Here is a 25,240-nt window from a genome sequence, read left to right as displayed (position 1 = left end):
CCCCCCCCCCCCCCCCCCCCCCCCCAACCCCACCCCACCATTTTTCTAAACTCCATCGAGTACAGACCGAGTCCTCAACTGCTCCCCATGTGACGAGCCTTTCATCCCAGGGATCATTCTTGTGAATTTCCTCTGGACCCCCTCCAGCAGCCACACATCCTTCCTAAAATACGGGGTCCAAAATTACTCTCAATTTTCCAAATGCAGTCTGACCAGAGTCTTGTATAGCCTCAGCAGTACATCCCTACTGTTGTATTCTAACCTTCTTGAAATGAATGCTAACATTGCATTTGCCTTTGCCTTTGCCTTCGCCTTCCTAACTGCCAAATGAACCTGCATATTAAACTTAAGAGAATCCAGAACGAGGACTCCTAAGTCCCTTTGTGCTTCAGATTTCTAAAGCTTTCTCCCATTTAGAAAATAATCTGTGCCTCTATTCTTCCTACCAAGGTTCATAACCTCACACTTGCCCAAATTTCTATTCCATTTGCCACTTGTTTGCCCACCCTTATAACCTATCCAGGTCCTTCTGCAGCTTCCTTGCCTCCTCAACAGTACATGTCCTTCCACCTATCTCACCTATTTTTGTGTCATCTGCAAACTTGGCAATAATGTTGCATGTCAGGGCACAATGGCAACTATCACTGTAATGCTACAACAGGCACTCTGTACTCTGCAATACCTGGCTCATGATGTTGACCAGGCTGCATTTCTAGCCTGTTTTGCTTGATCTCTAAACACTCAGTCACTTTTGAGCTTATCTATATTCTCACAGCATTCCTGCCTTGCCTTGCCTTGCCATTTTGCGCCTTGTTCCTCAGCCAGAGATACCAGGCTCACATTGCTGAAAAATGGCTTTGCTGTTTAGCACAGATACAAAATCAAGAGGCTTATCATGGTTGTTAGCAGTCCTCAGTCGAGTCAAAGGAGAGAGCTTTTGGTGAGGATGTCCTGACACATTAGGTTGAGGGGAAACCTTCAGTACCAATTCAGGGGCTTGATGTGGTCAGTCAACCACTCGGGCAGTCGCAGTCAGGGTTCTCTCCGGTTAGGAGCCAAAGGTTGAGTAGCATAATGCTCGTCTTGACACTTTCTGCCCTATTTTGGGCCATTTTCCTGTTGCAATGAGAGCGGTAACTATTAAAGATGAAAATGTGTGACACAGCTGTTAGCTTTGCTGTAAGTGGAGACCTGCCCCAAGTAAATGAGTAGGCAGTACAAAGGACATGTGCAGGGTTTAGTGATATTGGGGCTGGGGTTGGGGGCAAGTGAGTGAGGGAAGATGTTGCAGGCAACATTGATAGTCTTAGAGCATGACCCTTGTGGTAGGTGGGTGCAGTAACGGAGAGAGAATGTGAGGTATTGATGAGAAGATGGCACTTGTGGAGAAGGCCATTGATCTTCTTCCTACGTTGCTGTGCTTTCCTTCAGACGCTGAGACCACATTGAGCAAGATGGCAATCTAGGACCAGGCTAGCATGGCTTGGTGTTGTAGCTCCATTGCCTGCCATGGTGGGAGTGATGTCTCACTTCTGCATCACCCTGTATATCAGGATCTCCACGTCCCTGCCAGCAAAGTGTGTCTTCAGTTTCGCCTCATCTGCCATGTCTGACACAAACATCAGGAACCATGTAGGGCAACTCCGGGCTAACACTGCCTGTCTGGGTGCACAACCAACTTTTAAAGGTGGCACTGGCAGTGGGGATGCCAGTCCATTCCAGGATATCCTGACAGTGGCGATTTGTTGGACCTAGGGTGAGTGGTAGAATGGGACTAGAATCAATGTGAAGGGTGACATGGGGCGGAGTAGATAGTTAATACAGCGAGTTTGTTCGGATGCAGTGAGAAAACTTCCTAGGCATTCTGGAGAAGAATTCTCCACAAAACTTGATGGAACTGAAGGTGAGAAATAAACATGATTTGGCCCAATATTTCTTTTAGCTTGTTTAGCTCTTTTTGCATTGCAACTTTAAATTCTTTGCAGCGTTCATGGCTGTGATAGGTTTGTACATGTACTGACTCTGCATTATGCTGGCTAATTATAGGCACTTTGCTCATATTACAATGGAAGCATGGCAGCAGGCAGGGAGGAACTAAAACTGAGATCTGTCTAGTCTAAACGAGACTAGACCACATTCGATTTATCTAGTGAACTGTGAGACATACCCATCTATCTGTACTTTCTCTGCCCATTTTGCAAATTAAATTTTTCCTGTGTTGTCATAATTTGTATCTTGTCAAAAATTATCCAAATGGCACCACTATGTTCTACTGCATGAATTCAAATAAAAGGCCTTTCTTCTGGAAAAACCTCACTAATTAAATGACCATTTGGCCATTCAAACTTGGAAAAATGAAAGTAAAGCCAAGGATGTCAAAAAAGAGCTGTTTGAGCTTTAGAGCCCATGATTCTAATACATTAATAGACCCATTGTGTGCAGTCTGATTTTGTATTTTGCATTAACATCAAACGCTTTATTCCCCCCACCCCCCCCCCAACCCCGATTTTTGTTATTAGATTTGTTCAAAAATCTACCTTCGTAGAGAAACTTCCCTAATTCAAATCTACTTTGCCTCCCTTGTGTATGCCAGGACAGTGGCAGAGCTGTAATATCACTGAACGAGTAATCCAGAATCCCATGGGGTTTGAATCTCACCATGGCAGATGGTCTAATTTGAATTCAGTAAAAGAAAATTGGAATAAAAATAAGCCCATCTGGTTCACTAATGTCATTTAAGGGAGGAAATCTGCTGGCCTCCATGTCACTCTCGAACCACAGCAATGTGCTTGATTCTTAACTGTTCATTGGACAATTAGGAATGGACCAGGGATGCCCACATCCCGTACACTCTTTTTATTTCTGATGAAAGAACATGGTTTTAACATGTAACTCTTGTTTCAGAATTTTTTTGTGAATTATTGCATTAAATCTACAAAGCAATAGCTAATTTCATTTTGTACATTTTATAACCATTCCAGAAACTGGTTTTGAACTTTCTTTTTACCTGTGGTTTTTGTAATAACTTCTGAATAGCGTGAATGAGTATATGTCACTAAAATTAAAAAAGACTCCCGTCATTTCATCTTTGGACTAAAGATGTTGCCTGAAAGCCTGATTGTGAAACTGTTAATAATAGTTGCCTTTAGCACAGAATTGGGTTTGATAAACTGCTGTATAATGGCCTTCACTTTATAATTGTAAAATGAAAGTGAGTGATTTAATAAGCACTCTTAACAAGAGCAGTAAGTTAATTACAATTAAACTTGTGATTTTCAGTAATTTTGTGGGACAGGACCAAAGTAATTTGCTTTCAAGCTAAGCAGTTTCATGGCTACAGTCATTACTAACAAAATTCTGAGATTGCAGGTGAGGCAAATTTAAAATATTATGGACTACAAATTGAATTTTTGCTGCTTCAATTCAGATGGGAGTGAAAGAAGATAAACTAACCAAAACGTTTTCTTTTCATGCCAAGCAGTGCAGTTCTGTGCTTTGTTCACATTGGTGATAATGTTTTTGAGCCGAACAAGCAGGCCAGACAAAGAAAAGTTGTTTTCTTCTACGTGAATAAAACTCCAAACCATCTGGTTACCAACAATGTGAAAATCTTTAAAAAGAGATACTTGTACTAGGGGACAATTTTTTTTGCATAAATGAGTATTGGAAGCAGTAAATGAAATGCATCTTTAAAAGTTGAGCTTCTAAGGTATGAACTTACCTTCTTACTTGGTGATTGTTTCCATAGTTAAGTGCTGTGACGAAGACTCGTATTCTGATGGACGTTGCAGTATTAAATATCTTGATAAAGAACAAAATGTTTGTGTACTTGCTTTAGAGTTCAAAAAAAATCTACTAATGTGTATGAACACTGGTGAACTGATCAGACAGTAGTATAAATGTAAATTTGTATCCAGCCCCAACATGCATGTACATTTGTCAGTATCACAGTATCACAAAACACTGAAGAAATTTTCCATTATAGTAAATTCCAGTGTATTCCTCCTTCAGCAAAAGTATTAGGTGGGAAGAGACTGAACAATAGAAAAATATCATGTCAGTAACCATAGTAAATTCAACAAGTTTACTTTTGCATTATCATTCATTTGGACCTAATAGCAAAAGTGGCTTCCCTGCTGGATAGTCAACTGAGCTCCCATTTTGTGGCACTCTTCTGACTGTTGTCAAATTTGGTGGTATAAACACAGTTTTTGTTTCCTTTTTCCACTTCATTGGTTTAGTAGCTAGAATTAAACCAAGTAAAATCATGCTCCTAGACTACCCTTGAGATTAATGCAACTGGTGAAGTTCACAGCAAAGTAGGAGGCCAATTGGCCTAGCTTAACCATGTCAGTTCTTTTCGAGACTAATCCAAAGCACATTGCCCAGCTTTCTCCCCAAAACCATGTGGCATTATCAACAAGTGTTTATCTGTTCTTCTGTCAACATATATAACAATTTCTGAAACCACATCCCATGGCGAAGCATTTGTTGCACTTTCCGCATAGAGCTATTTTTCTCAAGTTCCTTCCTTACACTTTGGGATTTGATGACCCCTTATCATTAATTCCTCAGCAGAAAAATTAGCTACCCAAAAGTGCACATGGTGCTCTAGCTTTGATTTGATCATTGCCCTTCACAAATTTATCATGACCTGCTTATTGTTGTCTATACTTCTATACATGAAACCCAAAATGCTAATGGCTTGATTATGATTTTGTCTGTGTATGTGAAACATTTTACAATGGACCTTTTTTGGAAAGTCTTGTCCTTAGACTATGGCATAACCGAAATATTTGGTATGTTAAGGTTCTTCTGTCAGTTGTTTTTCCTGAGTTGTGTTTTTTTTGATGGTTGTCATCATTCAGCCATTGATTTGGTCTGTGAAGTGATATAGTAAGTGGAAAGTGTAATGAACTTGGCATAATACATTATTGACATAATTTTGGACATTATAGAACAAAATTCTGTTTTGTTCAAAAATTATAACAGGAAATGAAAATCACGTCTTAATACAAAATCATGGGCATTTAAATGCTGAGTCTTATTCCAGGTAAATTGGATAAGTGCGTTTAGCAATGTGAAAATAAGATTGTGCATAATTTTGAAGTCATAATTGAGTATTCTTTGTGATCAGATTTGTCACATTATTAGTGGAACTTTTAAAATGTACTTATTTTTAACAGGCACCCTCATTCTTTTTGAGAAATTCAACGCAATGAGGCAGTCATTTTTTTTTCTTTTGACTAGTAAGATTGTTCCAGTTCCAATAACAGCATGGTTCCACTGGAATTTATGGTATGTTGGTAAATCCACAAGTGCCTGTGGAAATTTGTGTCAAATAGGACTATGAAAAATGAGACACCCCTATTTACAAATTATTGCAGATGGGCTCTCAGAATTCAAGTATTTTTCCTTTCTGCTCCCTTATGTTTTTGGTGGTTACTGTAATTTGGCAGAATGTTGAGAGTGTAATACAAGGGGCAGGGATCTCTTCAATATGCAATCATGAAGTATCCACTTAATCTGTGTATAACTTGCTTTTCTTTACAGCATGGGTGGTTTGATGTGAAATGTACCAAATACTCATATAATACAGCACTATGTAATATGTTAAACTTACCATTCAATTTTTAATGCATTTGATGTGCACTTGGTTCTTCCTTCTAAATTTTTTGATGTAGGCTGCATAATCATGCAGGAGGACTGGAGTTTATTCCAATGCTATGCATAATTTGAACCTCTGACATTTCGCCTACTTAAATAAAATCTGAGTTCGGGGAGTAGCAAATTGAAGCCAGCAGTTTGGTGTGACATTCTTTTCCCCATTAATTGGCAACAACATGAAAAATAATATCTTAATACTACGGCACTTGCATTGCCTTCATTCCAATTCTGTTTTGGAAGATGCTATTTAATTTTGAAGTATGGAGCACAGAGGAACATAAGCTAGAAAATAGTTAATAGCATATGCATGACAAAGAGAACTTTGTTCTTAGCTATTGAGTGAGAATGTAGAGAAGAATGAATGTGTTGTCAGCATGGCTGCTCGATCAATTTTATACTTTATTAATTGTCAAGATTAATTTGCCTCTTTTTCATTGATTGTCAAGAATTACTCTACTAGTGTTTTTCTCTATCCCTCCCTTACTGCTTCACTGGTACACTCCACAACAAGAGAGCACTTTGAATTATTGTTATGTAGAGTTAAGAAAAAAAAACATTCTAGGTTGAGCCACTTTTTTGTATTATATACAAAGAGGAAGCTGCCCCAACATACTAACTTCTTCATTTGAATTGAGTCTTTTCTAGTATTCATAACAAAAATATTTTTAAATACATTTGAACATCCTGTATTGATCATTTTTATTGATATTTTGCTCCTTGCAGAACAGCCCAGACTTCTAAAGTACGCAAGGCAATGACCACTGGACCTTCAGCCTTCACTGTTTGCTTTCCTAATTAAGCACAGGTTTCTTAATACATTGCTACCTCGTCCTTCTTCAACATGGAAGATATAATGCATTGTGAAATTATTTTACATTGCTCTTCACTGCATGATAGCTTCAATTAAATTGTTTCAACAGTATACCCAGTGTACAGAAAGTAGAGCTCGTCCTTTCCTCTATATTAAATAGGAGAGGTGCTGTAGAAAAGCAAACTGCTCTAGGTATTTGTATATGAGACTTCTCTTCAAGGCCATTTGAAATAAAAGCATGAGGAACTGTGGCTACAGTGATGCAGAGCCATTATCAGACTTCAGCTTGAGTACTGCATTCAGTTTTGAGTACTGCAGGTTGGGAAGGATATGGAGTCATACTGCACGGAAACAGACCTTCCGGACCAACCGGTCCATGCTGACCATAATCCCAAACTAAACTAGTCCCAGCTGCCTGCGCTTGGCCTATATTCCTCCAAACATTTCTTATTCATGTACTTAGACAAATGTCTTTTAAATGTTGTAACTGTACCTGCATCCACCACTTCCCCGGAAGTTCATTCTGCACACAAACCACCCTCTATGGTGGAAAAAGAATGCCCCTCATGTCTTTTTAAAATGTTTCTCCTTTCACCTTTAAAAATATGCCCCTTAGTCTCGAAATACCCACCCCTAGGGAAAAGACACACATGCCATTCACGATATCCGTACCCTTCATGATTTTATAAATCTCTATATGGTCACTCTATAACTCCTTATAACTCAAAGCCTCCAATTCCTGGCAACATCCTGGTAAATCCTTTCTGTACCTTTTCCAGCATAATAGTATCCTTCATTTAACAGGGAGACCAGAACTGGTCATAGTAATCCAGAAGAGGCCTCACCAACATCCTCTACAACCTCAACATAACATCCCAACTCCTATACTCAAAGGATTGAACAATGAAGGTATGTGTGCTAAACAGCTTCTTAATCGCCCTATCTATATGTGATGCAAATTCCAAAGAATTATGTACCCTAACCTCTAGATCTCTCTGTTCTACAACACTACCCAAGACCCTGCTTTTAGTTGAATAAGTCTTGCCTTTGTTTGTGATACCAAAATGCAATACCTCTCATTTATCCAAATTAAACTCCATCTGCCACTCCTCAGCCCATTGACCTAATTGATCAAGATCTCTTCGTAAACTTAGATAACCTTCTTCACTGTCCACTATACCACCAACCTTGGTGTCATTCACAAACTTACTAGCCAAGCTTTCAATATTCTTATCTAAATCATATATATAAATGACAAACACAAGTGGACCCAGCACCGATCCCTGTGGAACGCCACTGGTCACAGGCCTTCAGTCCAAAAAATAACCCTGCACATCACACTCTGTTTCCTACCGTTTCACCAGTTGGCAAACTCATCCTGAATCCCATGCGATCTATCTTTACCAACTAGTCTACTGTGCAGAACCTTGTCAAAGACTTTACTCAAGTCCAAGTGAACAATGTCTACCGCTTTGCTTACATCAATCTTCTTGGTTACTTCAAGTTTGTAAGACATGATTTCCCTCTCATAAAACCACGCTGACTACCCCTAATCATTCCTTGCCCCTCTAAATGCATATAAATCCTGTTTTTCAGAATCACTTCCAACAAGTTAACCACCAAAGTTAGACTCTCAGATTTATAGTACCCAGGCTTCTTATATCTTTTCTTAAATAAAGGTACAGCATTATCCACTCTCCAGTCATTCAGCACCTGCCCCATTAATTTTTTTGATGATACAAATGTTGCTGCAAGTAGGCCCACAATTTCCTCCCTAACTTCCCTCAAAGTCCTGGGATATGCTAGATCAGGTCCTGGAGATTTTTCCACCTTATGTGTTCTAAGACCTCCAGCACTTCCTCCTCTGTAATGTGAACTATTTTCAAAACATCAATATTTATTTCCCCCGAGTTCTGTAGCCTCCAGTTCTTTCTCCATAGTAGAAACTGACGCAAAATATTCATTTAATATCTCTCCCATTTCCAGGAGTTCAACACTAAGTCAACCTCTTGGATCTTTAAGGGGCCCTACTCTCTCTCTAGTTGCTCCCTGGCTCTTAATATACTTGTAGAATCTCTCTGGATTATCCTTCACCTTATTTGTCAAGGCTATCTCATATTCTCTCTTTGCCTTCCTGATCTCCCTCTTAAGGATGCTTCTACAGTCTTTATACTGCTGAAGAGATTCATTTGAACCCAGTTGTTTATATCTAGTATGATTGATTATTTTTTCATTCTTGACTAGAACCTCAATATCTTTATTCATCCATTGTTTCCTGACCCTACCAACCTTACCTTTCACTCAAACAGGGACATAATGACGCTGATCTCTTGCTATCACACCTTTGAAAGCCTCCCACTTACCAGACGTCCCTTTCACCTGCGAACAGTCTACTCCAATCAACTTTTGAAAGTTCTTGTCTCAGACCATTAAAATTTGCCTCACTGCAATTAAAATCTTTTAATTTTATAGAAGGCTTATTCTTTTCCATAACTATTTACAAGCATTTAGAATTATATTCACTAGATCCAAAGTGTTCCCTTACTACCACTTCAGCCAGTTGCCCTGTTTTATTACCCAAGGGAAGGTCCAGTTTTGCTCCTTCTCTGGTAGGAGCATTTATCAATATGTAAAGAAAATTTTCTTGAATACAGTTGACAAATTTTTCACGAACCAACTCTTTAACACTATAGTTGTCCCAGTCGATATTTGGAAAATTAAAATCACTACTATTACAACCATATTATTCTTCCATATATCTGAAACATCTCTACATATGTGTTCCTCAATTCCCCTCTGAGTATTGGGGGAGTCTATAGTACAATCCCATCAAGGTACTCATTCCTTTTTTCATTTCTAATTTCAACCCGTATATCATCTTTGGTTGATTTTTTTTCAGAAATATCTTCTCTAGTTACAGCAGTAAATGGTTTCCTTGATCAAAAATGCCACTGCCCTCCTCTTTTTGCCTCCTTTTTCTACCCTTCTGATAGCATCTGAAACCCAGAACATTGAACTGCCAGTCCTGTCCATCCCTTGGCCACATTTCTGTAATAGCTGTGCTATCCCAATCCCATGTTCCCAAGTGTGCCCGGAGTTCATTAGCTTTACCTGTAAGACCCCTTGCATTGAAATAAATGTAGTTTAATTCTTCAGAGTTATTTTGTTCTCTGGCTCGAAAGGGGTTTAGGACAGATACATCAGAACCATACCTGGTTGTAAATTGTTAGAGTCACAGTCATACAACGTAGTAACAGGTCCTTTGGCCCACCGTGTCTATGCTGATGTTGAGCTATGAAGGCAAGTTGCATGCAGTTGTTTTATATTGCTGAGGGGTGACCTAATTGACGTGTTTAAAATTATATATGGATTTGATGGTTTCTTTGTAACTACTGTATTTCTTCTAGAAATTTAGAATAAGGGGTTGATGCTAAATGTGATTGGTCAATTAGCAGTAAGATCAGGGATTATTTATCCACACATGAGAGAATGGAAACCTGGCACTGCGTTCCCCAAAACAGTGTGAATACAGAGTCAACTGAAATTTTCAAGACTTGAAATTGATCAATTTTAGTTTGGTATGGGTATCAAAGGGAGTAAAGTAATTGTCATTGATCAGCCATCAACAATTGGAATGTTGGAATGCATTTATGAAGTTGTTTTGTTTTTAAAGCAGCATTTTGAGAACCAACTAATTATATATTCTATCAACGTTAGTACTTGAATATGGTAAAATGTAGCCCATTGGGGCATTGTTGTAAATCACTATTTGAGTCTTTATTGATGGATGCTGTTTTACCAATCTTTGTGCACTTAAAAGGTTCAAAAGCTGTATTAAACTTGTTGGACCCAGACAAGCAGTTGGTTCCAATTCAAACATCAGAAGGTAGAAATTCTGATATTCGTAGGACACAGTAAGCATCAGATTGTTGTTTGTGATATGGTAGGAAGCAAGTATAAAACTGCTTGTCCTTTTTAAGTAACCTCTACAGGATATTGATTGCATTCTAGGTTTTCTTATTTTAGCTATTTTAGCAGTATTAACAATATAATTGGATCAATTTTTTTAAAAATGCTAATATTTTTCTAAGGCTGTTTGTTTCTGAGGTGGATAAAATTTCAATGAGTCATTTGCTTTATTGGATTCGTGATAATGGAGATAAGTTAAAGCTTGCAATTTGTCAATCTGTTGCAATTCATTTCAGAGCATAAACTTCTTTTGAAAGGCCGTGTTTATAAGAATTTTGTCAGTTTGCAGAATTGGAGAGTATTGAAATCTTGTGACATCAGAGTTTGTGACTGTGGTTTGTGGTCAAAGTTGCATTTCGTAATTCCAAATTTGAAGAGCTGGCACTAGTTACCTAACTTGCCCTAAAGATTCTAACTTGATACATAACATTACACGTATCCTATTTGCTTTCATGAAGCAGCTTCAAAAATGCAGGGGCTGGTGCATTCTTTGCTGTTGCTGGGAAATGTCATATATTGAGTTTGTATTTATCTTGAAATGTTGTAGGATAAGTGCTAAGGAACAGGTTTATTACTAGATAATCTGTCCCATCTATTGGCACTGTAATTGGCAGTCATTGATGGTGAGAGGGGAGGGTTTACTTCTGGAACAATGTGAAACAGTTAACTATTAAATTCTTTTCTAATTCTGTCAAGTAATTCGTTTTATTCTAGGAACCTCTGCTACTTTTAGTATTTTCAGTATTGTTTTAAGATTTCAGTTAATTTTTATGCCAACTTTAAATGAGTTGCAATTGAGGCATTTCATAAAATAATTAATATAATTTTCTCATACATATTATTGGGCTACTTCTTTTGTACAAATGATTTACAGGGTACATGGTACAACAGATGTGTTGTCTTTTGTCCTCTTCTCTTCTAAAACAGTCTGTTGAAATTTTAACTATGGGCATTTTAAAAGTGTGTTCCAGCCTACGCTCTTCCATCTTTTAGATGCGACACATTCCATTAAAGCTTAAAATGCATCTAAACATCACATGGGTACATTTTTCTATATTTGAAGATGTAAGTATTTAAAAGATTTGTCCTGGTTTATATACAACATACAGTGTTGATGTAGTCCATTTCGAGTAGAGATTCTGGGACTGTTTCAAATGGAGCAAAAAGCACATAGTTCTAGATATTTTCACATAGGTGTGAATTAATTAAAGACTTAACGATTTTTACTATCGACAAGACTGAAGAAAAGGCTTTTAAAATGTTGCAGGTATGCCTTAATAAGAATTGAGGTCGCAAAATGTGCACTGCACCTTGAATTTGCACATTATGTCCCTGCTTTTGCAGTGCCATTGGGAAAAGCTAATGGCTTTCAGGCTCAGGGTTTACTGTAAAGCCAAGATTGATACTGTAGATGTTCACAAGAAGTTGGACACTGGACATGCTCATACCATTAGAATTAAACTGGTCAGCTTTTATCTCTTGTCTAACTGGTGGGTTAAATACTGTATTTAATTGGCACTGTCGTGTGTATTAAAGCCCATCATTGCTGCTCTTCTTTCAACTGAATTAATGTCAGTTGTCAAGTAACATAGCCAGTAGCTTAAGTCCTTAATTACATTGAATTAGCAGTGGTTAAACTATTGAATTTCATTTTCTTACTAACCTGTTTAGATCAGTTTCTGCTGTTAAAGTCAGTTTCTGGCTACTCATCCTAACATTCCAGTGCATGCATTTTTTGTGTTGTGAACCTGTGAAGTACTTCAGGGTACCAAGGACAACATTTGGGTGAATATAGTTCTTCCTTCCCAAAAAAATGCTGTCGTATACAAAGAAATTGTAATCTCTAAAATAATAATTTGATTTCAGTGAACCTAAAACCTGTAATCAATATTCTTAATCAGATGTTTCTTAAAAAAAGAACTTTCTCACTTGTGATGGCGATCAAAATGAATTTCAATTTTATTTAAAATTGTTTTGTTTATTTTTTCTGTGCCCTTTTTTATTACCTTGTGTATTATCTCTCATTTTATATCACATTGTTAATTCTAACTCTACTTTTTTTTTGTCTGCAGTAATTAGTATTTAATAGTGATGTTTTGTCACATGGAGTTCATGCACATTGCATTTGAAGTCCTGCTTGCATTTTTTGTTGAGACCTGCCTCTCTCGTTATCTTGATGTTGCGAAGTGTCTTTATGTGATAGTTTTTTTGGAAGACCATAGCACAACCTTTGGAGTTATCCTTGTTCACTATGTGCCCAGTACATTGTGTGAATGGGCAGGTACTGGTGATGTGATGTCCCTGGACTAGTAATCCAGAACCACAGGCTAATGCTCTGGAGACATATGTTTGAATCCCACCATTGTAGAAGGTGGAATTTGAAATTGGAGCTCTTTTGATGCTGTGGTAGTGTTATCCCTACCTCTGAACCAGAAGGCTTGGGTTCAAGTCCCACCTGCTCCAGAGATGTGTACCACTGCCACAGCCTAACAAAGTCATGGTTAAAATTGCTAAGCAGCACATGTTGTGATTGAGTCAGGATAGTCATTTAAAGATCCGTTTCTCTATTATTTTTGTGTTTCCTAATGCATCCTAAAAAGAGGTCTTGTTTACATGGATTCTTTGTTAATCAAGGAGGTGTACGCAGTTCAGAGTCTGCAATTTGAAGTAGAGGAGAAGTTCTGTTTTGTATACATCATAAATATTCTGTAACCAGTTAATACAACATTCATCCACTATATCTAATTACGTGCGTTAGAATACGATGGATCATTTGCTCCAGCATTCCATATTTTAGTTTGCTTTACTTAATGAGTATTTTGTTTTTCGCAGCATTAATGAGAGTTTCCTGACTGTAAAGGGTGCTGCCCTATTCTTGCCTCGAGGAAATGGCTCAACTGCACCCAGAATCAATCACCGACGCAATAAACATGCAGGTAAATGCCATACAAATGAGAAATCATTAATTTTTGAAATAAAATTGTAGCAATGCTGAATTTTAAAAAAAGCACAAATGAATATGCTGATAGAGATTTTAAATAGTCGCTGAATAGATTCATGTACCCTCTCTTTCACACCTATGTTCAATACTTTCTCTTGCGCATGATACTAAAGCAGTTTTGATTTGCATTTCACCTGGACTGGATAAGCACTGTTCTATACTCAGTAACTTTCTCAGCATTCTTGCTGATGCGTTGTTACTGATGCTACCGTGTCTGTTAGCATCTGGATTTAACAAAGCCGGAGCATAGTTTTTATTAATAATAATGTGTGGGAGTATATATTAAGCTTTCTCATGATGAGGAACTAAGCTACTGGAAGGATGAGTGCTGGAACAGCTGTAATTCTTGAAACCAGAAAAAGGAAGTTAATTGTACTTCTGTTCTAGGTATTAAGGGCAGGGTGAGAATTTTCACTTCAGTTCAACTGCTGTAGCAATAAACACACGCAAGACTTGAAAGCTTTGCAAGATTTCTCATCTGACTCCGTCATCTTGGAAAACAACATTTGCATTGCTCAAGAATACTTCTTTGAAAGGATTTTTATGACTTTGTGACAAGTTTTTGGTCAGTTCAATGATGTAATTTGCACTGTGGAAATGTCCCTTGTAATAATACCACTACATCTCCAATAGCAGTAGAAATCTGCACATTGTCTCTTATCAGGTAGTCTATTGTATATTGTAGTCTAATTTCTAGAGCAGCCAATTAAATATGAAAACATGCAACGTTTTATAAACGGTTTTGTTTGTGACCTGATTAACATAATACATAAGAGCTGTAGATCCACCTTTCAGTGGACCATTTTTTCTGCAATTATTGAACTTCAGAGATTAGACAATAAATTTCCGATAAAGAGACACTTATTGCAGTCGTATCAAGACCATTTGTCAAGCACTAAAACTTTCACTGAAGAAAGTAACCAATATCCTAATATAGGCAGCTCTTCCTTTCTTTGTTTACCATCTATTTATTAGTATGTAAAGTACTACAGTATTGCACTGTGAAATATTATGTAAAATATAAAGGATAGTTGAGAAGAATGAGGGATATTTCATAGAGACTTAGAAAATTCCAATATGACAAGACAGGGTAGATGTAGGGAGGATGTTCCTGATGATGGATGTGTCCAGAACCAGGTGTCACAGTCTGAGGATTTGAGGTAGACCATTTAGGACAGAGATGAGGAGACATTTCTTCACCCTAAGAGTGGTGAGCCTGTGGAATTCATTACCACAGGAAGTAGCTAATGCGAAAACATTGAATGTATTCAAGAGGCTGCTATATATAGCACTTGGAGCAAATGGGTTCAAAGGTTCTGTGGAAAAAGCAGGATTAGGCTATTCAGTTAACAATCAGCCATGATCGTGATGAATGGCGAAGCAGGCTTGAAGGGCCGAATGGCCTCCTCCTCCTATCTTCTAAGTTTTTGTGTTTCTGTGTTTTCTATTTGCATTATTGTGATCTTAGTAGAGACTTGAAATGTATTTGGGATTTTTTAAAATCCCAATCGTTTTCTAAAAAAAATTAAGCCACATGATTTGCAGTTTAAACAGAAGTTTTTACTATACAACAGAGCAGCAAAAGCTATATATTATCTTGGGTAACCACCTGTGCTCTAAATCTAGAATCAACAGAAGTTAACCATGTAACAGAAAAACTGCTGTTTATTATGAACTCTGTTACAGATTAAACAGCAGATACAACTAAGACAGATCTTGTAAATTGGCACAGCAGGTCACAGCATAACATTAATCTCAGTCACAAAAGTCCTTCAAATTTCTTCTGTTTGCAGAGAATTTCAGCTCATCTTCTTGGAGCTAGCCTGGACCATAGCCACTAAAAGTTCACAATCAACCCAAATTCCAGAGACCTGTATCTGCCAAAAATGTCACATGTCTGTAGAACTTCCTCAACTTGGGGTGAACAATGTAGATCTACCATCGTTCTGTTCAAAGTAAACAGTCATAGAGCTGTGCATTCGCTTTTTCTTGGTTTCTAGATCTTGTCTGTCTGTGTCTGCCTGCCTGCACAATATAACAGAATTATAATCTGTTACCAAGTTTAAAGGTCTTAATGGTTTCAAGCAGCTTCAGTCATTGTAGAAATTTTAGGTTCCAATTGTAAGTTCAGGTTTAATTTCCTTGGAAACTGGTTAAGTGACCTTCCTTCCAAGGTTTACCTTTGCTCTTTTCCTTTTTGGCTACAGGATAAGTGAAATACAGCTTTGAAACCACAGATTCCATCATAACGTGAATGCTTTAACGACAGTTTCAAAAAACAAATGACAGGGCAAATATTATGTTAAGTTTATATTTATTTTACTGCAAATGTAAAAGTTCACATATGCAGCAATGAATTTAAAATAATTTCATAAAAGATGTATGTAAATGACTGGCTTCCTGGGGGGAGAAAGTCATGATTTTGACTTGTTGCCTACATCACTTTTTGTGGTGGTTTGCAGTTTATCCATACAGCTGCTTCTCTGTTTACCATTGCCATACTGAAGGAGTTTTATTTTGATAACCTTACTGATTTTTACAAAAGTCTTTCAATCTGAGACCACTAAAGTAAATTACTTCATAATTTTGGCAAAAAAAGGTTTTAGAGTCAGAGTCATGCAGCACGGAAACTGACCCTTCAGTCAAGTCAGTCCGTGCCGACCATAATCCCAAATTTAACTAGTCCCACTTGCCTGCACTTGGCCCATAACTCTCCAAACATTTCTTATTCGTGTACTTACCTAAATGTCTTTTAAACATTGTAACTGTACCCACATTCACCACTTCTGGAAGTTCATTCAAATCACGAACCACTCTGCATTTAAAAATAAATTGCTCTTTGTGTATTTTTTTTTAAAAAATCTTTCTCCTTTCAACTTAAAACTATGCCCCCTAGTTTTTAAATCCCCCACCCTAGGGAAAAGACACCTGCCATTCACCTTATCTGTATGCCTCATGATTTTCTAAACCTCAAAAGATCACCCTGCAACACCCTACGCTCCAGTGAAAATTGTCCCAACCTATCCAGCCTCTCGTTATAATTGAAAGCTTCCATTCCCAGCAGCATCGTAGCAAATCTCTTCTGAACCTTCTCCAGCTTAATGTCCTTCCTAAAACAGAGAGCCCAGAAACTGGACACAGTACTTCGGAAGAGGCCTCCAGAAGACTCTTGTACAATCTCAATGTAATGTCCCAACTCCATACTCAAACGTCTGAGCAATGAGGCAAGTGTGTTGATGAACGCCTTCCAAACCACCCTGTCTGTATGTGATGCAAACTTCAAAGAATTATCTATCTAAACCCCTGGGTCTCTCTGTTGATTTGATTAATGTCTTCTTCCCCTTGTTTTACCAAAATGCAATACCAATGTAGAGGGAATTTCCTGTTTGAGCTTATGATTTTCAGCCAGAATGAAAGAAGATTGTGTTTCTACTATTCTTTCATTAGCCAGCGTTCTTTCATTTGCTAGGCACTGATCTAGTTTACCATTGTTTTGGGTGTTTCAGGGTATGCTAAATGAGAGTGCAAGTTAAACAAGGCTAGCATGAGTGTGCGTTTGTGTGTATATGTCAGTGTGTCTCTCTCTGTCTCTCTCTCTCCACATGTCTTGCTTGTGCTCTGTGCACTCCTCTCTCTGTTTGTGTGTGTGTGTGTGTGTGTGTGTTATCTGTGTTTTTTTCTCACTTGGGCTGTGTAGATATCTCTCCCCCCCCCACCCCCCCCCCCCCACTCAATACGCACACACACACACACACACACACACACACACACAATTCCTCCTTTGGAGACTTTTGTGACCGTGTGAATAATAACATACTAATAATGTAGAAGATCTGTATAAAACAAACCGCCCTATTTCAAAAGGTGTGCCAGAGCAGGGAGACCTTTGTGTATGTATATGCAAGTCATTAAAGTTGGTAAGACCAGTAGCAGTTACTGCTGACAAAGCATGTAGTATTCTAGGCTTTGTAAATAAGGCTTTGACTGCAAGAATAGGGAATTAATGATGTACTTTTCTAATGAACTCGTTAGACTTCAGTTGGAGTACTGTGTCCAGTTAGGCCATCAAACTATGGGAAGAGTGTGAATGCTTTGGAAAGAGTGCAGACGAGGTTTATGCAAATAGTTCCAGGAATTAGATACCTCAGTTGGAAGGGAAAGTTGGAAAAGTGGGAATGATTTCCTTGCAAAGGAGAAGGCTAAGGGGAGATATGATAAAAGTTTTCACAATCATGAGGGGTCAACAACTAGAGGGTACTGTTTTAAACTGCTTTGCAAACAAGTTGAGGAAAAATTATTTTTACTCAGTGGCTAGTTAGGGTATGGAATGTACTGATTGGGAATGTGAAGCCACATTCAGTTGAGGCATTCAACAGGATATTGGATGCATATTTAAGAACAATAAACTTTTTATTAACTGGCACCAATGGGATTAGGAGTATCCAGTTGATAAAATATTCCGGTTGATCAAGAGGTACGTACAATTAATGTAAAAACACGCACTAAGAAGTAGAAATGTAATGCAGGAGGTATACACATCACTGTTATACTTTATTTACAACATACAATTTTGCCTTAAAGTTATTTATTATTTTTTAAATAAAACTTACCAGCAGAGAACCTTCTCACTTGCACCCTCAGCTGACTACTCAGAGATCGCAATAATGCACTAAATGTTGTGGTATTTGAGGTATATAATTTTTACCGTTTATCAAGTGCGTCGGTTCGTAAGGTACCAGTTAAAACATTGCGCAAGCTTGTGGGCAAAAGGCAGGCCATCAATACAAAGTCAAAATACTCCGAACTGGTATAGACACGATGGGTTAAATGGTCTCCTGCACCATAGCAATTCTGGTGATTTTTGTGGATATTTGATTATCATCAGAGATAACAGCTGAGGTTCAGCGAGCTATAACAAATATTTGGTACAAATTAATAGCAGAATATATTTCATTTTTGTATATCCAGCCCCTTACAGTTTTTGTTCCTTTTTCAAAGGAGACCTCCAACAGCACCTACAAGCAATGTTCACCCTCCTTAGACCTGAAGACAACATTAGATTGGTGAGTTATCGATGTACACGCAAATTTGTGCCATTTCAGATGATGCCCTTAACAATCAACCAATGTAACAAATAGAAATTTTACTTGGTGTAGGAAATTGTGTTTAATCTTGAATTGAACACAAAATTGTGAAAGAACACTGGGTTGATTCACTAATTCTCAACTCTACCCGTTACCCTTCACCCTAACACAAGGTCTATTATGGTGAGTTATTTCATGGTTTTTTAGATGTATGGAGTTGCAATAGCTGAGTGGATGCCATTTTGGTAAAGGAAAAGTGTTTGCTGAAAATGTGAGAATCTGTTTAAGAATTTCCCTTTCGCAGCAATCGAAACAAAGAGCTTTTTGTGGGGCATAATAAAGAATCTTGTAGCAAGTAATAACTGTTGTCTGTCTGGCCACCAAGTGTTTAGAGGTTTGATTTAGGTTTATAACATACACCCATTTCATAGGAAACATTAAGTCCAAACACTTCATGCTGCCTTTAGTTTTGCGTCATATAAAACTATACCTAGTGTTTCATATCAGCTTTATTTCCTGCAATCATGTAGCACTGTCTAGATGGTCTGGTGCCTCTAATATTAAGCAGGGGTTAAGAATTTTCATATAATGTTGGGAAGAGGAATTCTTGCAAAAAAAAATGTTTCTCTCTCCAGAGTTTTGCAGCCTATATGACTTCTGGTGAATTAAAGAGAACTGGAAATGTGATGGGTTTTATGCTATCAAAATAATTGAAGAGAATGTGGAATAATAATGAACAACATTGTTGGAGATGCCTTCTTTTTAAATAAATGTTTATATCATGGACCCTTTTGGATGGATGTGAAGTACTGTGGCAGAATTTGAAGGAGAATAGGAGAGTCTTGTCCTGTCCTGGCAAATATTTATTCCCGATTAGTGATACTAAAATCATCTATTCAGACACTGGGCTCACTGCTGTTTGTGGGTCCTTTTTGACTGCAAAATTGTGTATTGTGTTTCCTTCCATTTTACCAGTGACTACACTTAATTGGCTGTGAGATATTTTGGGAAGCAAACATATGAAACAGCAGCTGGAATAGGCTATTCTTGCCTATTCTGCCAGTTGATAAGATCGTGTCTGATCTAACTGTAGCCTCAACTTCCCTTTTCTACCTGCATCCAATAACATTTGACTCCATTGTTAGTCAAAAATCTGTCTACCTTTGCCTTGAGATTGGCAACTTGGTTTAAACTGGAGGAAATTTTAATACTTGAAATAGAGTCAACCAAAATCAGGACTCTCTTTCAACTTCTGGAAATGACTCGACAAATAATATCAAATAACTAAATAAACAGCAGTCTTGCTTCTGGAACTGAGCAATGGTTATAGTGTGATAAAGATGGTGAAAAGCAGAAAACATGCAAAATAAGGAAGCTGCTTTAAGTTCCACTTAAGTTCCACAAAAAGTCTGTCCTCATAAATGTGAATTATGTTAGCCTGGTTCTTTTAAACCTAGCACAGAGTAACAATCGCTATTGGTAACAGCTAAAAATAACACTTGTTGCTGCACGGATGTTTAGGAAGTTTGCAACTGCTCCTGGGAAAACTAAGTGCACTTTAATAAATCTTGTGATGTAGCAGGTGTTCATAAAGTACTTTAGTTGCCAAGTCTCTCAATGTGCTTCTACTGTAGACAGTAATGTTTGGGTAGAATTGTATTTCAGAAAGGTGAGGGGACCCATTCCAACACCCCTACCCCTCCTCTTAAAAACAAAACGGTATGAATTTTGAACCTCAGAATATCTTGTTTCCCATGCCTAACATGCATTTCCTAACCAGCTGCCTATCTAAAAGTCAAGAGACAAGTTGAAAGACAAAGTTCAAGCCACCTGCTGGTGGTCTGGTACATTGCAGGGCATAGTTAGTATATTACTGAGAGGGAGAGGTGGGGTGGAGAGAAAATGACACTGTAGACCCTCCATGTGGCTATCTGATAGTGCTCAGTGACCCAAAAGGACATTTGATTAAATAAAGCCCCTTTTTTTTATTGCAACAGATTTGTTGTACTACATTTTTGGAGGCTGTTTTATTTATGCTGTTCAAATTGTCCCCATGTTTTCCTATTTTTTTTCACCACCACATTAGGTAGAACTTAAATCTAGCTAATAAACCAGGAATCTACTACAGTTAGTCTTGGCACTGATGACCATGACAGTCATCATAGATTGTTATGTAAACAAACCTCATCTGCCAGCTTGCCATCCTTATTTGCTGTGGCATATATGACTCCAGACACTCAGCAATGTAGTTGACTACTTGGCTGAGCAAATAACACAGTTCAAAAGCAGTTAGTAATAGAAAACCAATTCTGATCTACCCAGTGACACCCACACCTCCATGGAAGAGTAAAAAACAAAACAGTTGTCTGGTAGTACAGAACTGGAGTATTGCTGAAGTAATAGCAGTAGTTGCCACTAACAGGATGCTGTTATCAAACCAAAAGGACATTCTGCCTGTCTCAAGTGAGTAACTTGGTATGTAAATTTCAGTGCTCGTGTGATGCCAAGTACGTAATTGTACATCCCAAAGATGGCAGACAGGCATGGTCCTCCAGCTTTTCACAGCAAACCAGGTACTTGACTGTATCTTACTAGCCCACACTTGCAAAACCTACAACGTCGTGTCCAGCATTAGGTGAGATTCCACAACTGGAGAATGTTTACTGGATAATCCTGATTTGTGCGAAGAATTATGCTGACAGCCAATTTAGTATTGTCAAACCACCTTGCAGTGTACTTGTATGTACTAGAAGCCACGTATTAATGCTCAACTCTGTTCTTTGCAGACAGAACATGTACATGTGTACTTGTTCGAGTCAGCAAACTAGATGACAGCCATTCACTGTTAAATTTTGCTTTTTGATTTAATTTGTTACTGTCACATACCAAGGTACAGTGAAAAGTGTGGTCGTGCATGCTTTACAGGCAAATTGTACCATACAAGTGCATCAGGGTAACAGAACAGAGTGCAGGATACTGCACTGCGGGGAAGTTGCAGATAGAGATCAGCATTACATTAGAGATTCATTCAAGAGTCTGATACAATGGAGAAGAAGCTGTTATTGAATCTGTTCGTACATGTATACAAACTTCTGCCTGACAGCAGAGGGTGGAAGAGAGTATAACCAGGGTGAAAGGGGTCTTTAATTATGTTGATTGCTTTCCTGATGCAGCAGGAAGCAAAGATGAAGCCAGTGGATGGGAGGCTGGTTTGTGTGATGGATTGGGCTGTTTTCATAACTCTCTGTAGTTTCTTTTGGTCTTGGGAAAAGCAGCTGCCATTACCATGCTGTGATGCATCCAGATAGATGCTTTCTATGGTGTATCTATAAAAATTTGTAAGAGCCTTTAATGCCTTAACAAATTGCCATCAACCTGCGTGATTTAAAATTTAAACAAAACCTGGCAGTTAACGTCAATCAGTAACTCATGCATTCTCCGTGACAATACCTCTACCAATCAGAGTCCACTTGTCAACCAATAAGCACTCTATTCTCATACAGTGCAGTTATTGGCTCCCCATAAATTACTTTACTTGCTAATCATCCTTATGACTGTAAAACAAGATTTTACATAAAATATTTCTCTTCGGCAATGCTTAAATAAACAGTTCCAGTGTGGTTTCTGTCTATAAATGTTTATTTTTGCAGTCTCAGCACCAAAGTTAAAAGTAATCTGTAACAGGTCAGTGTTACAAAAGCTTCATTCAATTATGCTTGCAATGTTAATTGAACAGCATTAATAAATCAAATCTTTGTTCTTACGGTGAAAAAGCAGAATTGAGTTTGAAGATCAGCCTTATTAAATAGCAAAGCAGACTCGAGATGCTGTATGATCTAACACTGCTATTTCTTATATTTAACTGCACACACTGCCATTCATGTGTGTGAATTCTTCTGGTTGCTTATTGTGTTATAATGAACAAAAATGTTGATTCACTTTTTAACAGAAATCACATTCTAATTTATTGTTTTTTCATCTGTTATAATGATGAATCCAGTGAATGAATTGGATAATTAGCAATAGTTGTAAACTTGCTTATATTGATGGCATGATGTCCAGAAGCTTTTCTCATGTCAGTCTCACAGCAGTTCATTGAAATGAATATACTGAAAATTTACCCCCATGTTGGAGAGGATAAATTGACTCAGCGTTTTGCTTTGTTGAAACTAAACTTTAAAATGTCAACCTTCTTTTGAACAAGTTTTTCTTTTGAATAATTCCAGGCTGTACGGTTGGAAAGTGCATACCTGGAGCTGACGCGATATATGGTGGTAGTTTCCACCAATGGTAGACAAGATACAGAGGAAAGTATCGTTTTAGGAATGGATTTCTTCAAGGATAGGTAAGAAAACTTCATATGTGAACTGTTGCCATTTTACCAACATACTTAAGTAATAGTGCAACTTTCAATGCTGCTTCACATAGTGAAGATATTAGATTGGCATAATAAATTCTGAAACACATAATGCAGGCAATCATTTGAGGGATTTGGGTAACACGATTAACCGTAGAGGAGTTGTTATATTTTGTAATACCTAAGCCCTCAGGAACAACTGCCTTGTAACTAGTTCTTTGTTATGTTATAGAATGTTTGTTTTGTATTGATTAAATTAGTTTATTCATGCATGTAGTATTTTCAATGTTAAAAGTTTTTTGTCTGAAGGTGGCACAGTTTAATGCTTTGACAAATAGTTGCAGTCAATATAATATTGAAAGTAGTGATTGTGATTTTAGCCATTATTAGGGAATTTGGATATTCCATGTCGTCTTTTTTTTAAGAAAAAGATGCTTATGATTACTATATCCTGTTCAAATGTTCTAAATTGAATTTGGCTGTTTATTTATTTGGATTATGAACCTTTTGATTTTGTTTTTACTCTCTGGAACAGTAGTTTATCTTGTCTCAGAGTTTCTGTCCTTCTCTCCAGCTTATTTAAACTTATTCTCCTACTGGTCATATCATATTCTTTTTAGCCAACAATTTAATATTGTTGTTTTTGTTGTGCTGTAGTATTTATTTTCACATTGTAGCAGACCTCAAATGGAATTAAATTTGCTGAAAAACTTTATTGCCAATACACTTGGATGTGAGCCCATTTATGCAAGATTATTGTAAGCAGTGTAAAATAATCTTTAGATATGCTTCACAAGAAACACAGCTGGAGCAGCATGTTTAATAATCTAGCTGGAATTTGAACCTTAAGGTGTTAACTGACTAATGAATCTCTGCACTGGAGCATTTAAGCCTTGTTCGTTAAATTCAGAAAGCTTGGTCAAAATACTATCATCAAATGAAACCTACTTAAGAGATCTTCATGTTAAAGAATAAGAGAAAAATGTAAAAGTTGCTCATGACGAAACTAATCTCGTTAGTGTAGCACACTTTTTATCTTGTGATAATGCTCGAGTCCCCTGTGTACACTTAGATTTCTGTTGTCAGCGAACAGATATAAGCTTCAATCGGTGATGTTCTATCTTAAGGCTGAAAACATTGTTTTAAAGATCTTCCTGCAGTAGCCATTTCTAATTTAACTGAACAATATGCAATATTTTTAATGCACTTTAAATTCTGTGACCAAGCAAATAACTAGCATTGTATCTGTCGGATTTATGTTGATAAATGTCTGCTTGTTGCTATGTAAACAAGACAACACATGCTCTTTATATAGTTCCATGGATGGGATTGGTAATTCTTGAACGCCATACTGTTACAGGGTGCAATTAGAAATGGTTTAAGCACGTGGCTGGGGGAGGAATTAAGAATAACCTCCGATCATTGGGAGCTTTTTATAAAACTTTCCATGAGCTCATTTTTGTGCAGTCAACACAAGTTATTTGTGTTGACTCTGTCCCTGAGCACTGCAGCTTTCTTTAGCAATGCTGTGTATTTAACCACAAGGAGCATGGTTTCCAGAATCGATTGCACAAGTGATTATGCTGAATTCTACATAATTTATATAATTTTTAAAAGTATGTATTAATTTACACTTGCAGTGCCTGGTTCAAACATTTTCTGCATACCTCAAAAACCAGTACTTGGAAAGAATGGTGTCTAGGTCTGTTGTATTTCTGTATTGCCTGGCCTTTGGGTAAAGCTAATGTTAAGGTGATCCACTTCTGAATAAAAATAAGATTATGGATTCAGAACAATAATGCACTGCACTGAAAAAATAGTCAGAAGTTTCCTCAAACAAACTACTTGCTTTTTACAACAGAATACCTGATTTTTTCTGACATACATGAGTTCACCAACTTTTGCTCTTCCTGCAATACAGATATTTAGCCTGGTTTTACTTCATCTTAAAGAAAACTATTCCACTGTGATACTCTGATACCAGGCTACATGTGGTTGTATTTATGCCACAAAAGGTGTCTGCTGCTGCCACTACTGATGCTGCTATCTAAATGGAATGATGAGGGTTTGCTGTATGGCTTCTGATCTATATTTTCACTTCTGTGCATCCTTGTATCATTTCCTGCTTTAGCCCAAAAGCCACTATAATGGAAAAGTGAACAAATACATTAGTCCTGAAACATGAAAAAGAAATCTATTATCTGTTCTTTTTAAAAACGCACATCTTTGCACAATAAGCCATTATTCTATCATGTCTCTTAACATAGTTAAAATCAAAATAATGACTAATTTTAGGTATTCATAAAACCTAACCTGGCAAAATCAATGATAATAAGGTGTAGAGCTGGATG

General features: G+C 37.5%; 1 protein-coding gene across 6 annotated transcripts in view; it reads left to right on the top strand.

Moving 5' to 3' along the window:
* The window catches only part of ssh2a (slingshot protein phosphatase 2a), a 154,616-nt gene that overhangs the window by 92,614 nt on the left and 36,762 nt on the right, over positions 1-25,240 (top strand). For all 6 annotated transcript variants that reach the window (XM_048612554.1, XM_048612553.1, XM_048612556.1 and 3 more), the window contains 3 exons: positions 13,280-13,383; positions 18,447-18,511; positions 22,759-22,877. In XM_048612554.1, coding sequence (XP_048468511.1) covers positions 13,280-13,383; positions 18,447-18,511; positions 22,759-22,877 — 288 coding nt within the window. The remainder of the gene's footprint in view (positions 1-13,279; positions 13,384-18,446; positions 18,512-22,758; positions 22,878-25,240) is intronic.

Source organism: Rhincodon typus, chromosome 26, assembly GCF_021869965.1.
Source record: "Rhincodon typus isolate 14 chromosome 26, sRhiTyp1.1, whole genome shotgun sequence".
NCBI lineage: Eukaryota > Metazoa > Chordata > Chondrichthyes > Orectolobiformes > Rhincodontidae > Rhincodon > Rhincodon typus.
Note: the sequence above shows the minus strand (reverse complement) of the source record. Positions and strands in the feature narration are given on the sequence as shown.